Source organism: Myotis yumanensis, unplaced genomic scaffold, assembly GCF_028538775.1.
Source record: "Myotis yumanensis isolate MYYU_CA2020_CCGP unplaced genomic scaffold, mMyoYum1.0.hap1 SCAF_4, whole genome shotgun sequence".
NCBI classification, from domain to species: domain Eukaryota; kingdom Metazoa; phylum Chordata; class Mammalia; order Chiroptera; family Vespertilionidae; genus Myotis; species Myotis yumanensis.
In genome coordinates, this window is record NW_027223755.1 from 41,221,137 (window position 1) to 41,237,252 (window position 16,116).

Consider the following 16,116-nt stretch of genomic DNA (forward strand, 5'->3'; position numbering starts at 1 on the left):
GTAAACTAAGTGCAACATTATTAAATGCCATCACTTAATGCCATGTGTGATATTTAGTGCCAATATTAAGGGGAACATAAAGATACAAGGATGACTATATGTATTCAAATAAATCAATCATACAGCTACATCATAATAGACTTTGACTTCTCCTACTTAGCATTGGTGATGGTCTTCAATGCCAAACAGGCTACTTAGCAAAAAGTACAATTCATTAGAGGTAGGACATCTACCATGTTGACTTATCTACCTTGTGTTCTGATATTATTCATCATTACTGTCTTTATTCCCTTACTGAATGTAATTGCTTCTTATTATAACTTTAACAGTTTTGAATCAGAATTGCTGCTGATAAGTAGTAAAAAATAATATGAAGTATTATTCTGTTAAGTGTTTTTTTTTTCTTCCTCAAACTGCTGAAATTGTTCAGGCTTGTGAATGAGATTCCTATTCTCTGTTTTTTACCACTGCTGTCAGCTTTAACAATTTAGGCCAGGTTGCCTTCCCTTATGCTATTAGTACATATGACATTAAACTGTTCAGCATTCTTAATACAAAAATCTATTGCCATAGAAACAAATATTATTCCAGAGTCAGGTCAAGTGAAAAACTGTGTACTTTTTCATTCTAATACTGATAACTAACCACTATATTATGAAATATAAGTATTTTTGAAAGCATCTATCACTTCAGTTGATTTGTAACTTCTCATCAGTGTTCTAAGTTGGCTCATTTTTTTTCAAATGAAAGATCCCATTTCCCTTGCTTTTGAGAAATACAATTTTTGAAGATTCCATTTAGCATCTTTTATTGCATTCCTACATCATAAAGTTATGCTTTATAGCAGCATAAAAAAAGCTGTAAAAATTAGCATCCTTGTAAACAACCTTCCATGTTCCCTGGTGAAGCAATCTGTGGTTTGTACTGATCTCTTAAATATGACTTGAGATTACAGTATCTATGATTTCAAATTAAAAAAAAAATTGTACTAGCCTAGGAAAAGAGAGAATATAAAATTTGTAAAATAAGGAGAAGTATTTTTCTTTTACCTACCGATGTTTTAGAAATGTGGTTATTATGCTCCTAAATTCTAGGCTGAGCTCTAAAACATAGAAATGTTCCGTTTTTATATAAAATTCCAGATGAGCATTCTTTAATATTTTAACATATCAAAAATACTCTTTAGAAAATGTAGAGGTGAACTATTCTGTGAACCCACCAACCAAACTGTACCTAGGATTAAAATTCCCCAGGTGACATACATATACTGTTTTCCTTTACCCCGGAAAAGCATGTCTTTTGTCCTCACCTTCGAGAAGATTCCCCGGTGTTCTCTCAGTGGAGTAACAATGACACCCGTTCCTAAAACTCACATGCAGCCCAGCGGTGCCCACTGTGTTCCGGGACCAGGGTGTCCTCAGGGCTGACACTGTGTGGCCACCGAACCGGAACCCTTCGCAGGGGCAGGGGCGCGAGGGCCTGCACTGCCCACTGCGCTTCGGCCACAGGCCTGACCGGGTTCGGCTTCCGCAGGAAGCCTGGGTACCGACTGGCCCCCAAGTTCAAAACACACCCACAACCAGACTCCCGGGCGGCCCCCGTGCAGGCTGCGCAAGTGTCTACTCACTCGGCGGCCCACCTGAGCCGAGTGTGATATTGTGCCAACACACACGCGCCTAAATTCGGGGTCAGCTGGAAGCCAGTTGGGGCCCGAGGACACCAGGCCGCCCCGCCCTCGGAGGGAGAAAGGAAGGGAGGGGGGGAGGCCGCAGAGGCGCGGGCGGGCCCCCAGGCCGGAGGACACGCGGCCGCCCGACGCGCCCTGCGCCCCGGTGGGGAAGCCCCGGGTACCTGTAGCGGCGCCTGGATCTGCCGGCGTCCCCTCCGGCCGCCCTGAGGCCTAGGCCCTGGGGAGGAGAGAGCCGGCCGGGCTGCCCCCCGCCGACTGGGTCCACACGCAGGGCCGGGCGACGCCCCCCGGCACCGCTCGAGGTCCCCAGCTGCCCTCGCGGCGGGCCCGCCTGCGGCCCACAGCCTGCCCGTCGCCCGCGCGCGCGCAGCGGGGCAGCGGCCTCCCTCCGCTGGTTTGTAGGCGGGAGCCCTGCACCTGAGAAGCTCATCAGCTCTCGGCCCAGCGATTAGCGCCTGCAGCTGCGCCCCTGGGCCCGCTCGCTCAGCTGGGAAGCCGCGGGCCGCCCGAAGCCTCGCGAGGCCTCGAGCTCGCCGGGCCCCGGCGGCGCTGCCTCTCACTTCCGGCCGCGGGCCGCGCGGGGCCCTCCGCCGAGCCGAGCGGAGCGCGCTGTGCCGCCCGAGGCGAAGCCAAGCCCGCTGAAGGGTGGCCGCGTCCCGGACGCGCGGGGCCCGCCCGGAAGGCCAACTGAGACTCTCCGGGACGGATCCTCTTCCCGTCGCCCACGCAAAGTCACACCGAAACCCGTCGCTCTCCGGATCACATACCGAAAATGATTTTATTTTATCCATTTACAGTTAACTCGATATAAACTTGTCCGGAAAAGTCAATATGCTTTATATTAGCTCAAACATTTATTAAGAAAACCAAATTCCATAAAGAAGCACAGACAATAAGTTAAAACATATCACAAGTGGACCAGTATGTAACGAGAATGCTTTATCTACACAAAACATCCTATTTCACGTGTTTGTTCATTCTTGGAAAGCGCGTCTGTTCTCCGGTGTGGCTTTGGCCGGCACATGCAGAAGAGCTGACTGTTCTCTGTACAGAGTTGCAGGGCGGAGGTGTCCGAGCGCACCCAGCGGCGGCGGGGGCCAGGGCAGTGGCCAAGGGGCACGAGGGACGACAGGACGACCACAAAACCAAGGGCACAGAGCAGCGGGGAGACGTGGAAAAGCGAGTGAACCCCGGTCCAGAGGATCCAGAACAGAGATGTGGCTTTTGCTTTTACAAAAGGAAACTTTCCTTACACGTTTATTTTGTTACTTCTCACAGACTTATCAAAACGGGTAAGATCACCTCTCCATTCCGTGACTGCTTAGCCTGCTCCAGCCACCCAACCCGCTGGCATGGTCCTCTGAGACGCTTTCCCGTCAATGCCCTCACACAGTTGTGCTTAAGAAAAGAAAAGTAAGAGGAAATAAAAGCTTTTTTTTTTTTTTTGCAAGCCAATAGAGGGTTGCATGGATGTGACTGGGTGGATGAGGCAAGGGTACGGTGGTGGAAAAGTAAACACAGAGGAGTTTGAAGAAAGAATACGAGGATAAATAAAATCGTATCAATTGGGCCCTCGGATGAGGCGGTTGGTAGCAGATGCTTGTCCCTCCCTTAAGACAAAAGTCCCTAACATTGTGCTGTCCCTTGAACACGTCCGTGTGTGACCTAGGTGCACTGTGTATGTGTGTGTGCATGTGTGTGCGTGTGTGTGTGTGGTGTTGCAGAGTGAGCGCGAGCGCTCGTGTGTATGTTCCTGCCCACAAACCAGTCCATTGGTGTCTGATTTCAGATCCTGAGTCGACTCCCTGGTCAGTAAAATGGCGGGAAAGATGCGTTTGCGGGGCGCGGGAGGAGGGACACGTGGCGTGGGGAAGGACGGGCCGGGAGGGCGGCGGGGAGGGGCGTGGGCGTCGTGTTGCAGGTGCGGGTGGGAATGCCGCGAGCCCAAGGCCGGGAGGAGGGCGCGAGCACGACAAGCGCGAGCAGCGGGGCGGCCTGTGTCGCGGGAAAGGGTGGGGTGGGCGCTGGAGATGGGGTGGAGGAGGGTCACCGGGTGGTACAGTGGGCCGGTGGCGGGGGAGGGGGACTTGGGCGATCGAAATCAGGCGGAGGGGGGCCTCGTGTGCTGGGGCTCGAGGCGAGCCCGAGCAAGTGGAGAGGAGAGGACTAAACGGGCCGGGGCGGGGCGGGGCGGGGCGGGGCGGGGCGCGCGGCAGGGTCCGGGGCAGTGGGCGGGGCCCCGGGTGCGCGCTCGGGGGGAGCGGGCCTCGGGGCGGCCCTCGGGGCGGCGTGGGCCGGGGGCGGCTGCATTAGGTGAAGCTCATGGAGACTGTGTGCTCTAGCGCCTTGCGGCGGAGGGAGGCGATGCTCGTGCCCCGCCACACATCGCTGCTGTCCGGGGAGCTGCAGAGCTGGGGGGAGCCGGAGACGTTGCTGGGGCCGGGGAGGGAGGCGGGCACCATGCCGGGGAAGGCGGGCTGGTAGAGGTGCGACTGCAGCCCCGCGCCGTTGGAGCCCGCCAGGCTGTTGGACAGGCCCATGGAGTTGGGCGGCGGCCCCGCCGCCAGGCTGCACTGGGACAGCGACTGCGCCATGGCTTGCTGCCTGCCCAGCGCCGGCGGCAGCGGCAGCTGCGACACCCCGGGCATGGCGGCCGCCGCCCAGCGGGTGTCGTTGGCGTGGAAAGAGCACAGGCTGTCGCCCATGGCGGCGGCGGCGGCGGCGGCGGCGGATGGAAACTGAGGCAGGCCTGGCGTGGGCAGCAGCGTGCCGGGCGCGCGGAACACATTGGTGGTCTTCTTGCGCTTCTTCCACTTCGCGCGCCGGTTCTGGAACCAGACCTGGAGCGGGCAGGGAGGGAGACAGACAGGGCACTGTTAGGGAGCGGGCGCGGCCTCGAGGGCGGGGGCTTGAGTCCGAGAAACTCGGTCAGATACACCCACTCAACTCAGGCCGAACTAGTGCCATAGGTCCGACACGCCCCCACATCCAGCCAGAGACCCTGGTTCTCCAACAGCGCCAGTCATCCGGCGCCCCTTGCACCCACCAAGGGCCCGCTCCCTTCCTAAGTGATCGTGCCCTGAGGCGCTTGCACGGAGTGCAAACTTACCCCCATGCTCAGTGTTCACCACGCCCCTGCCTGCGGGCGCATTCGGTGCACGGCTTAGATGCACAGGTCTGCAGGCAGACATGTGTCAAGGCTGGATCCACAGGTGTACAAATGAAGATAAACATGTGTACCCATGTGGCTTAATAGCGTGCCTTATAACACTGATTGGGGTATAGAATTTTCAGAAACGCTGGAAATTTGGAAATTGATGAAGGGCAGTGCATGACATAGCTGGTTTCAAAATCGAAAGACAAAGGAAAACCCCTGACGCCACGGATGACAGAGCAGTGATTCGTGTGGGAAAGCAAGCGCTACTGAGCCACAGCGTTGTTTGGGTCGCCACCATGACTTTCTGATTCATAGCAAACAGCACTACTGACACAAGTCTCTGCCTCATTCACAAACCCCTGCAAACCCACCTTTATCTGCTCTGTGCAGGTGTGCAGCGTCCTGCTGCCAGAGCCCTGGGCCCCAGGGCCTTCAAGTTTGTTCTTTTCGGGAACTTACTGAGGATCCCAAACAACAAGGCTTCCAATATCCTCAACTCCCTTCCCCTTTCACCTTTAAACCAGAAGAAATCTTCTGACTGCTATAAATTAAAGGTCAGTTTAAAGCTCACACTAGTTATGAGTCAAGTTTAATTTTGCTAGACAAACCCAAATGTCTTTTTAAATGAGATGTGCTTGATAAAATAAACTGCAAATGGAAATAAGCGTCCTGTGTGTTCTTTCTTAACAATGACCCTGGAATTTCAGGCCTTGCCAGACAAATTAACCTATAGATGTTATATCACTACCGCAGGGAAGGGAAACGTTCTTCCTGAAAGTAAACTGCCTGATCAAGAAAACCTCTCATCATCCATATTTTAATTTGATCTTTTAAAAAAAAAAATTAGCCAGCATGCTTACTTGGCAGGCTTTCAGTTTAATATCTAGTCAGTTGAAGGTTTACTGTGCATACATATAAATGGTAGGGGACACAGCTCAAATACTGATTGAGTTTCATCTTAGAATTTGGCCAGTGCAATTTGACCACCATATTTGTGGCCAAAAGGTTATTCTTCAGTTAACCCACGCTCTTTAGTGTTTATTCTGAAAGCTATAGTATCATGAGTCTGGAAGTACCTGACCCCTTCTTGGTAAGCCAGCTATGCACTCTCTGCTCATCAGCGTCGACCGCATTTTGCAGTCCAGAATTCTGCCCACCTTTGGGCTGGCCATGGCCTGTTCTACTATATCGGGCCATCGCCCACCATTTTATATTTCTCTGCTTTCTTCCCCATTTCCCATGTTTCTGTTTACACCAGTGTCCAGATTGGGTAAAGACCTCCATCCCTTTCCTGCTAAAGCCCCTTGAGCTGGTGGCACAGCGGATTAATGAGGCAGCAGGGCCAGGGTGGCGGCTGGGATCAATGCAGCCCGTGGTGGATGGAGCTATTAGAGGCCCTCTGTGGAGGGTAACCCGCAGGAGCCAAGGAAAGCACAGCGAGGAGACCTGCGGTCACAGGTCGCCTTGTACTACCCATCCAAGGTGGGGTTGGGGAAGGTAAACCGATGGGGCTCTAGACAGAGACCGTGTCTGTCGAAAGGGTCCCTCAAATCACCCGGATATATTTTGATAGATATCTACAAATTAATTGCCTGTTTCTAACACCTTGCAAGTTTCAGTGAACCCAGAAATGCTTGAATGTTTGGGATGAACAGCAGAGGAGGAAGGTGGTGGACTTCTGTGGGGCAGAGGGGAGAGAAACAGAAGAAAGAAGGGGGAAGGCTTGCCCGGTAGAATTTCAGTAGAAAATACACCCACCAGTAAGGTTTCTGAATCTCAGGCACGGGAGGAAAAGAACAGTTGTTAAAAAACTAAATATTGTAGGAATATTGGAAAAATAGTGCTCAGTTATGTTTGAGGGTTAGTAGTCAAATGATGGCTACAAAATTTTTTATGTTTCATGGCTTACTGGGGTTGGGGGAAAAAGTCTTCATGGGGTCTGAGCACCTCCGTTCCAAGCTATGATGCATATGTTTTTAAAATGTGAATGTTTCCACTTGAAAACTAGAGCATGACGGATTAAAATGCAGGCAAAACCTAAGGGAGATTTTGAGAATGCACAGATGACAACTCCAGGAAATATATTAACCAAAGCCACGGGCCAACTTTGTACTCAGTTTGAAATGCAGCTCTTCTCAGAAAATGCTTAATACAACAGTGAGAATCTAATGGAGGTTGGAATTTAAAAATCCACTTTTGTGATATCTGCTGTTACAGTAATATAGACATACTGTAAATGTATTTTAAAATATATAGTCCGTTTAATTCCCCACTTATAAATGGCTCAGAAATAGAGAAAGAGAGGGAGAAGAAGAGAATATTACTTTTTCCCCCTTCCAAGCAAATGCTTTATGAAGATCTCATTGGAATCCAGCAAATGATTAATGTGAAGATTTGGGAGGAAATCTGGGGAGCTGTATTAAAGCCTAGATCTCAGGTTCATTTCGATCAGCCAGCCGTGAACTCTGGGCCGAATTCATTACGCTTTAATAGTGCTGGGAGAGGAAGAAAATGCAATTTCTCATTCCATTAGAAAACTAGAAAATACTCTTAGCTTGTCCCCCTATTAAGATGTGGCAGGTGACAGGGCCATTCTGGGAGACACGGTCAATGGAATTACAGCACATTATTTTTGTTCCTATAAAATATTGAAAGGCAAGCCTGACTGTGCAGAAGTTATTTCACTGATTTGGTTTTTATGTAAATAAAATATTGAAAGTTAATTAATCCGTGCTAGAGACTAATGATTATGCTTATTATATTGCATTTGATCGCGTAATTTGCATGATTCTCGCATTGCTGCTTAATAAGCCATTCCAGGTTATAAATAATTCTGAAATTGGTTTCTAATAATGGCATGCTATAAAAGGAATGGTTTTATTATAATAGCCAGAAAAGGGGAGCAATACCAGACATGGAATTGGCCTCTATGTGAGTAGAGGTGCTTTAATACTTAAAAGTATGATATATACCAGATATAGATTTAAAAAATAAGTATGTTGGAACATTTAGTCTACAACCAGAAAGCATCCTTAAAAACATACAATTGCAATAAATGAAATGTTTCCATCATTTTTAATCAGTGCAGTGGCCCACGTACTGAAAAGAATGTGTGGCAATCTGTTAACTATAAAGAAAAGTATGAAGTACTCATCATATAAGAACATAAACCAATTACTATTTAATTTAAATTTGGTCAAGGAGCAATGGTAGAGTGAATTGTGAAGTAAATACATTTTCCATAAATTATTTTTGCATTACATTACATAATGTTAATCATTTTGAAATGTTAATTAAAAAGGTTATGTTGATCTGATTACTTTTTAAACTATGGAACATTATTTTTAAAAATATTGAAATTGCCATTCTATTAAATTGTTCCTATCAGCAGCCTCAAGCTATTATCTTTGCTGAGCATTATGCTAGAACAATTAAAGTACTTTGTCTCTTTCTTCTTGATTATTCTTTTGTGTACTTTTTGAAAATAACTGTTCCTATTATATAGTTTGTATTTTATTTCATTTACAACTTTTTCTATTAAAAGATTCACTGCCATTAACCTTTGGAAGATCTAATAAAGTTTAATAGACCTCGTTTTCTTTTTTCATAAAGTCAGTTGTCCAATTATATTTTATTTGTGATTCTAAGTTCTATTTTAATTTAAACTAATTATCAGTATGTCTAGGTTAAGCAATAGCATTTTACTCTTTAAAACAAAAATTATTAGATAGGTTTTCTCTTGAGAGACAAAAAGTAAATTATGAATTTTGAATCTACAAGATTCTAACAAGCTGGTGTTATCATTAGCAGTAATAGAAGTGTTGAAATGGTATGTGATTTTTAAAGTTTGGGCTCAACTTCATATTTAAAAGGAGGTGCAAAGTAAAAAAAATTAAAGAGCCTTAGTAATATTTATCTGCACAATGCAATTAACATTCTTTTGGTGCTTAATATCAAAGGCCCATGGTTCAGGGCTTCCAGCTTTCACTAAGGAAACCAACCAGTCTTATATTGAGTAAAAATATTAATCTATGTTATACCTGAATATTGCTTTTTTAATTTGACCACTTTAAGTACCCAATGACATTCATTTGCTGACTATTTAGAACAGGAGCACACACTATTTTTCTAAGTTAGACTATCTTTAAAATGCCCAATGGAGGCAGAAATATTCATCACTGTAATTATGGACACCCTGGTCTCTTCTTAGATCAAATATAAAGTAGCTGAGATATTTAAACTTAATTTATAAAAGAATCTAGAGCTGAGGTTGGTGCCCAGTATTAGCAGACAGAAACTACCAAATCCAAGACAGGAAGGGAAGATTTTCAGCACCCTGGATAGCTCATGATTATACTAGTATAGTGTGTGTCTTGAAATTTCGCCTCCAACACTTGCCCATAAAATATTTGATACATTGCTTTTCATTCTTTTAAAAAGTGGAGGAAATGAGATTCATTAGACTTATGCTTTTATTTACCAATTTACAGAAAAGTTGAAGGTGTGTTTTCTGTTATATATAACTTACAACTTGGAGGATAGTTGGACAAGAACAAGGGATCAGTAATGATTTTGTCTACTATCTGTTCAATATTTCCCACCCTAAACATCCTGTCTTCAGATCGGATATCCAAAACAGAAAGCCTTAATTTTTCCCATTTCCTTAGGAGTAAGCCAAGTATTAGAGGCTGTGGGGGATCGCTGCAGCCGCCCTTAGAGCACTGTTTGCACCATTAAAGTTCAAATTCTTTGAAAACATCAAAACTAGGGGTATTTTTGCCCGAGAGCGCGGGAAGGTGATATTCAGCAGAATAAAGCACCGTGAAACGCAGGTGTGGATCTTTTTTAAAAGGTGCCGCCACACCTTACTTTTTCCCTTTTCATGTTTCTGTATAATTGTTGCATTCCCCCATTTATCCAGATGCTTAATACAAACTCATTAGAGGTAATGAAATACTTGTCAATAACGCAAGCTGGAGTGGAAGTGCGCGCTCGGCTTAGCCGCCTGGAGACGCGGGGCGCGGGGCGTGGGAGACGCGGAGGTTCCCTTCTCAGGAGGAAGAAGGCGGCTCAGTCGAACAATGCCAGCTTCGCTTTTGAGGAGTTTCTGCTGGGATGTGGTTATACTGGTGGGAGATTGAGGCCCTGCCTGTCCATTGGAAGATGGCGATCGGGGCCAGTTTCCGGGCCGAGGAGCTAACTCGACCCAGGGATGCATAGGCGTCTGAAGAGAAGCCCAGGATCCCGGCAGGGGAAGGGAAGACCCCACTGCCTTTGCCCAAATCCTCCCGCCCGCTCCTGGTCTCGCGTCCCAGCGCCCGCGCCCGCGCCCGCAGTACCTGCACTCGGGACTCGGTCAGCCCGATACGCAGCGCCAGCTCCTCGCGCATGAAGATGTCGGGGTAGTGCGTCTTAGCGAAGCTTCTCTCCAACTCGTTGAGCTGCGCCGGGGTGAAGCGCGTCCGGTGGCGCTTCTGCTTCTGTTGGCCCTGCTGCTGGCCGGCTTGGCTGGGGTTCGGGCCGCCTTGGGCCCCCGGCTGCTTGTCCGGGTCCTTCGCGCTCACCGCCAGCGAGGCCGGCGTGGAGCCCACCGTGGTGATGTCCTCCCCAGGCAGGAGAGTGGCTCCCTCGACTGGGTCGGTGTTGGGCGCTAAGTCCCCCGGATGACCCCCGGGGTCGGAGCCCCCCACGCCCAACCTACACTTCACCGCCTCCCGGTGGCCCAGAAGCTCGGCGGCATCTTTCATACCTGAGGAGGCAAGGAGATCGCGGTCACTACCTTCCTAGCGGTGCCAGGAAGGACTTTCCCCCGCGTGAGCCTCCTGCAGCCCCATCCTCGCTTCCCTCCGCTCCCACGGTCGTCCTGCGAGGAAAACTCCTAAGACGCTCGGCTGGGCTCCCCGGGATTGGGGCTGCCAGCTGCAATCCCAGCTCCCGGCCCTTTCCCCTCTTTCCGCATCCGCTCCCGAAGGCAGCACGTGCTCTCCTCTCTCCCAGTCCCGGCAATGAAACACGCCTCGGCGTCCCTTTCCTGAACCGAACCCCTGGCGCCCAGGAACCCGAGAGCATATCCGTGAGGAAAAAAGAAAGGAAAAGAAAATTAAGCCGTTCCGAGGTTGCTGCCCCACCTGCATGTGCTTAGGCGGCTGGACGAAATCTACCTCCGGCCCCAAGCCGATGCCCTCTCACTTGCGGAAGATGAATAAGTCTCAAAGCCTTCCACCCCCTGAAATCAACCCAAATCAGCTCCGCCTCCCCCTCAAATCAGAGAAAGTGTTTGGAAAATGGAGTCACATCCATCACCAAAGATTCCCAAACCGGAAACCCAGACAGCATTAAAGAAACTCAAGTAAATTCAGTAGACCTAGCAGTGAATCAAACTTTAGGGAATTCAACTTCTCTTCCCGGAGAAATAAAAGGCGCGTTCCTCTCAGCCACGGGCAATGCCGAGGAAAACGTTTTGCAGGCCACGGCGCCTGTGAGTGAATTTGGCTTTTCTCTCTTCTCAATGAGCACACTTAGCAATTCCGCTTCAATTGCAGTGGCTTCCCCTTCATCCAGATTTTTACAAATTCAATCACACTTAGACGAGGAGAAGAGAAAATGGTAGTGGGGGGAGAGAAAAGGAGAGAAAAAAGAGAAGAAAGATATACCAAATCAAAGCAGACAGGACGGGAAAAGAAAGAAAAACACCTCCAAAGAAATTACGATGGGGTGGATCGCCTTTCCAAAAATAATAATAGTAATAAGGGAGAGAGGGGAGGAGAAAAAAATAACAAAAACAAAAAGTAACATTTCCCAACTCCTTTTCCCGGATCTACATATTACATAGATTTTTTTAAAAGATGATGTTAAATCAAATTAAACTTTAATGCAGCACAATTACTTTTAAAGAAATTAGTCCATTTAGGGCGCATTAAGGTAAAATAAGAAACAAATTGACAATTTCCTGCCCCGTCTTCTCCTGGCTGCCCAGGCGAGAGGCGCGCACTCACCTAGTCTGGCGTCCAGGAGGTCGGCGTGAGAGAGCATCGCGCACCGCTCCAGGGCGAAAGCTGTTCCCCCCAAAATTTTAGCGCCTTTAACTTATTTAAAATAGATATAAGCTATAAGCTATACTATATAGATATATATAGATCACCTAAATGAAAGAAAATTCGGTTTGTGGTTAAAAAGGGGGCTTCTTGCATTATAATGTCCTTTAGAGAGACGGGGAGGTGCTTAACAGTTGAATGAACCCGTGAGCAGCTCGGCGAGGGGACCAATCAGGAGGGCAGCCTGCAAATGTCAGCGCCCGGAGAGTCCCCCACTCCGCCCGCCCGCCCGCCCGCGCCCGCCCGGAGGAGGCGGCGGCGGTGGCAGCCCGAAGGCTCCGGCCCGGAGCAGCAGCTAAAGCAGAGGCGGCCGTCTCGGCCTTGCCCTGGGCTTCCGGGCCCAACCTTCGTCAGTGTTTCCCAGCGATTTTCTCCACGCACTCCTTTCCTTCTCCTAGTTCCGCCCTGCTCCCTCCAAAGGCGCAGCTCTGTCTCCTAGAGCTAGAATCTTCCTGGGGCTGAAGCAAGGCTCTGGACAGCACAGGGCGTGACCTCCGCGTGACCCGAGAGTTTTCTCCGCCTGCGTGCTTGTCCACGGCACACCTCCGAGCCTTGGGCCACGCGGGCCTGCCAATCCAGAGCACAAGGGCACACCGCGGCATCCAGACCGCGCGCACACTTCGCTGCCACCCAGCAGGCCTGGGCCTAGGGTCCAGACGCCCCGACTAGGACCCGAGCCTACCGGCTCCCAGGCCCTAGGCAGACCCAGAGCGCAAAAACTGAGTCAGCTTCCTCGGAGCTTCCTGCGCCCGCCGCGGCGTCATTCATGAACTCTACCCGCTTCCCTCCCCGCTTCCTCTCCTCCGCCTGGCGCACGTTCGCATCCTTCCCCACAACCCTCTCTTTTTGGTCAAAGTTTCTAAGTTCTGCTCCGCTCTCAACTCCACTTAAGGCTGTAAATAAAGTTAAATGCTCTTTATTTTCCTCTTGAATATGTTAAACTACTTGAACAATTTAAAGTGCTTTGCACAAGTGAAGCGAACCATTTCTAATGTTCTGATTTTTCAGAGCCAGCCAACAACAAAGTTTAGATTAGTAATATATTTCTAACCAGAGTAATTTTCAAGATCATTAGGCATTTATGTAATTAGTGCCAAATCTATAAGCTTTTATTACGATTATTAGAGTAAAATCAGTATAAATTTGTACTAATTTACTACTGTTTAGACTTGGCTGTCAAGCCAAGAGGCTCTTATTGTAAATGATAACTGAGGAAATTAAGTGCAAAATTCTGTACCATTTCTGATCTGCGCCTAAACAATCCGTTTCAATTGTATTTGTAGCAGAACATAATGCCCTTTTAAAGTTATTTGACTTGTATTTTTATTTGCAACACAAGAAAAATGCCCTCTACCCAGGCACAATGAAAACTGATATTTACTACTCTCAACTTGATTAACATTGATTTTTAATTCGAGAGTGATGCAATTAAGATTATTCATTTAGTGCAAATAAAGCTTCCACAAAAGGGTGGCCCTATGAAGTCTGCTTTAAATAATGCCGAGCAAATGGCTTTTTTTGTTCGCTGTCCAATTGACTTACACAAAACATTGGAAATACTGCCTGAGAGCAGATGCGAGACGGTGTGTGTGTGTGTGTGTGCGCGCGCGCGCACGCGCCCCCGCGCTCCCGCTCCCGGCCCCCCCCCCCCCCCCCCAGCTGTGTGTGTGACAGGGACCGAGCAAGGAGACAAAGGAGGCGGCAATGCGAACTCTGGGGCGGCAATGGAACTCCTTCTCTCCTGAAGCCCGTTCCCTTCCTCCCGTGCACAACACACGTGGGCGCGCGCACACGTGCACACACGCGCGCACACACATGCACACGTGTGAGTGCAGGGCATCAGTCACACACCGGTTCCTTCTGAGCTGAGAAGACCGTTTCCCCGAAGCTCTGGGCCTGGCCAAGCTTCAGCAGCCGCTGCAGCTGCTGCCAACGCGGCCTCTGTGGGACCGGAGCCCTGGAACTGCGGGCTCCAGCTTGGCGGAGTCCCGGCCTCGGCGGTGTGTTTGGAAGCCGCGAGGATGTTCTTGCTTGAAAGGAAAATACCTGGACCTAATAGGCAAATAGAGTCCTGCAATAAAACCTTCCCCTTCCCCAAACAAAACCCCAAATCTAGACGCTACTGTGCTGGGCACACGTGGCAGGAAGCAAGATAGATGTCCTAGGCAGGGCTGTGTGCGCCCTGGACTTGGCTTTCGAGTGCGCACCTGGCTGTATGTTCCCGAGGACTCTTGGGGGTTTGTGCCCACTTGGGTGGGGCTTGCGGGATATCTGAGACCGGAACGCAGGGGCGGAGGTGCAGAGACCTGTCAGAGGAAGAGACAGGGGCCCTGAGAGAGGCACGGGGCTTGGCTTCTTCAAACAGGCAAGTCTGAGCAGGCCCGCACTGCGGATACTCCGAACCCTGCCTGGAGGGAGGGAGGAGAGGCCAAGGCCAGGGAAGAGAAGGAAAAGGGCGCGGGGAGTGGGGGGGTGGGGGGGGGGGAGTCCACACCAGTGTGCAACAAGCGCTTATCTCCTCATTCCACAGCCGCCCCCAGAACAACCACTGGCCTTGCAGCATTCTCCCACACGCACAGCTCGTATATTCTGTTTTGTTGTATTTTTTCAGGTCGATAAATAAATGTGTAATAGTTAATGTGAAGACACATCAGAGTAATAACAATGGGACGAAATCAAAGGATTATCCATCTCTGTTAGTAACCGCTGAATAACAATGTTGCGGCGTGATTGATAGCCCGCTTCATTTTATGACTTTTCTATTGGTCTTGATTTTTATAGCAGTATAAACAAACTAAATCATTTCTTCCAAGACTTCAGAACATAAGCATGGGGGGGGGGAGGAGAGATAAAGGAAAGGGGGGGGGAGGAAATCTGAGAGTGGGAGGGGGAAGGAAGGAAGTGTGGGGGCGTCGAGGTGGGGAGCATGAAAGCTGGAGCTGGAGCCAGAGCCGGGATTCAGGAGCCTGCTGCCAGCAGGCGTGGCAAGGAAAACGACAATAGTCTGGATATAAAATGCTCGCCCCCGCGCCCGGTTCCCTCTCTGCAGCTCGTTTTGGCCAATGTCTGAATCCACCTGGGCAGGGCCTGAGATGTATTTACTAGAGTTTTATTCCCTGTCATCTTCCCACGTTCCTAGGGCAGCCGGGAAAGTGCCGGTCAGGCCCATTGCTATTGATAATTTAAGGCATTTCCCACATGATCATGGGAACTGAAGTCCCTAACAAGGCGAGGTTTTAGCGCAATGACCCCCAAATCTTCGGAATGACAATAATGTCTTCAGAAATCACTTCAAAGCAAAGTAAAAGGATTTTCTATGACGGATCCAGTGATTTTTCCTCAATAAATAGGTTTTAGATTGTTACACACACGTAGAAGTGGAACAAAGGGAACTACCAGAAAATATATTGGTTGCCCCTAATAAAATTTATTTAGACAGTTTATTCTCATAAAAAATAGAGATTGAATTTTGTACAAGAGCCTGCCAAGGGGCGATGCACAGGGAAATCATTTTTTTCTTTCTTCTCCCTCCCCTTCTCCTTTTTAACGAAGCACAAAGGCCAAGGAACCCGCAACCAGACCAAGCCAGAGAACTTTGTAGTATTTTGAGAAGTCGGCTTTCTGAGAGGTATAGAATTAAATATATAAGTCCTTGATGGCTAATTATGTAAACTACAAAAACAGAAACTACAAAATCGGTGTTTTCTTTTTCTCCTGCTTTGCCATCCTAGTACAGAGATTTAGAAATATGGTGTGACTGGATGGGTAGGTGGGATCAGGACAGGCGGGAGACCCGGATAGCGAGTGTTCCAATGATGGATATATGCTGATTTAGATGTGTACTTCTTGATTTCCCCTCTAGTTGTATATCTGCATTTACTGTGAATCCTTTGTAGCGTCAGAGAGACAGACAGAATAAAAATATATACCAGGTGCTCTTTGAAGAGCTGGGTATTGTGCCCAGCACCCTAATTGCTTTTTCCACTTATGGAAACCTTGGGTGTTTATTAAATGTAACTTTGGGCTGCTTGGCTTGTTTGTAAACTGCTCTCTTTTCTTTGCAGACAGTGGGCTGAAATATGGCGTGCAGTTATTCACATTCCTGCTATTAAATGCTGAATTGTAACATTGTTCCCTTTAATGAGCAGCGCCTCCCTCAATAATTAACGATCTCA

General features: G+C 48.7%; 1 protein-coding gene across 1 annotated transcript; it reads right to left on the minus strand.

Annotated features, from left to right (window-relative positions):
* Positions 1-3,999: 3,999 nt before the first annotated feature.
* OTP (orthopedia homeobox) lies at positions 4,000-11,879 on the minus strand. Its single transcript, XM_070411467.1, has 3 exons — positions 11,843-11,879; positions 10,187-10,596; positions 4,000-4,530 (listed from the first exon to the last, which is right to left on the minus strand). Exons 1-3 carry the CDS (start codon positions 11,877-11,879, stop codon positions 4,000-4,002), a joined length of 978 nt encoding a protein of 325 aa, XP_070267568.1.
* Positions 11,880-16,116: the final 4,237 nt, after the last annotated feature.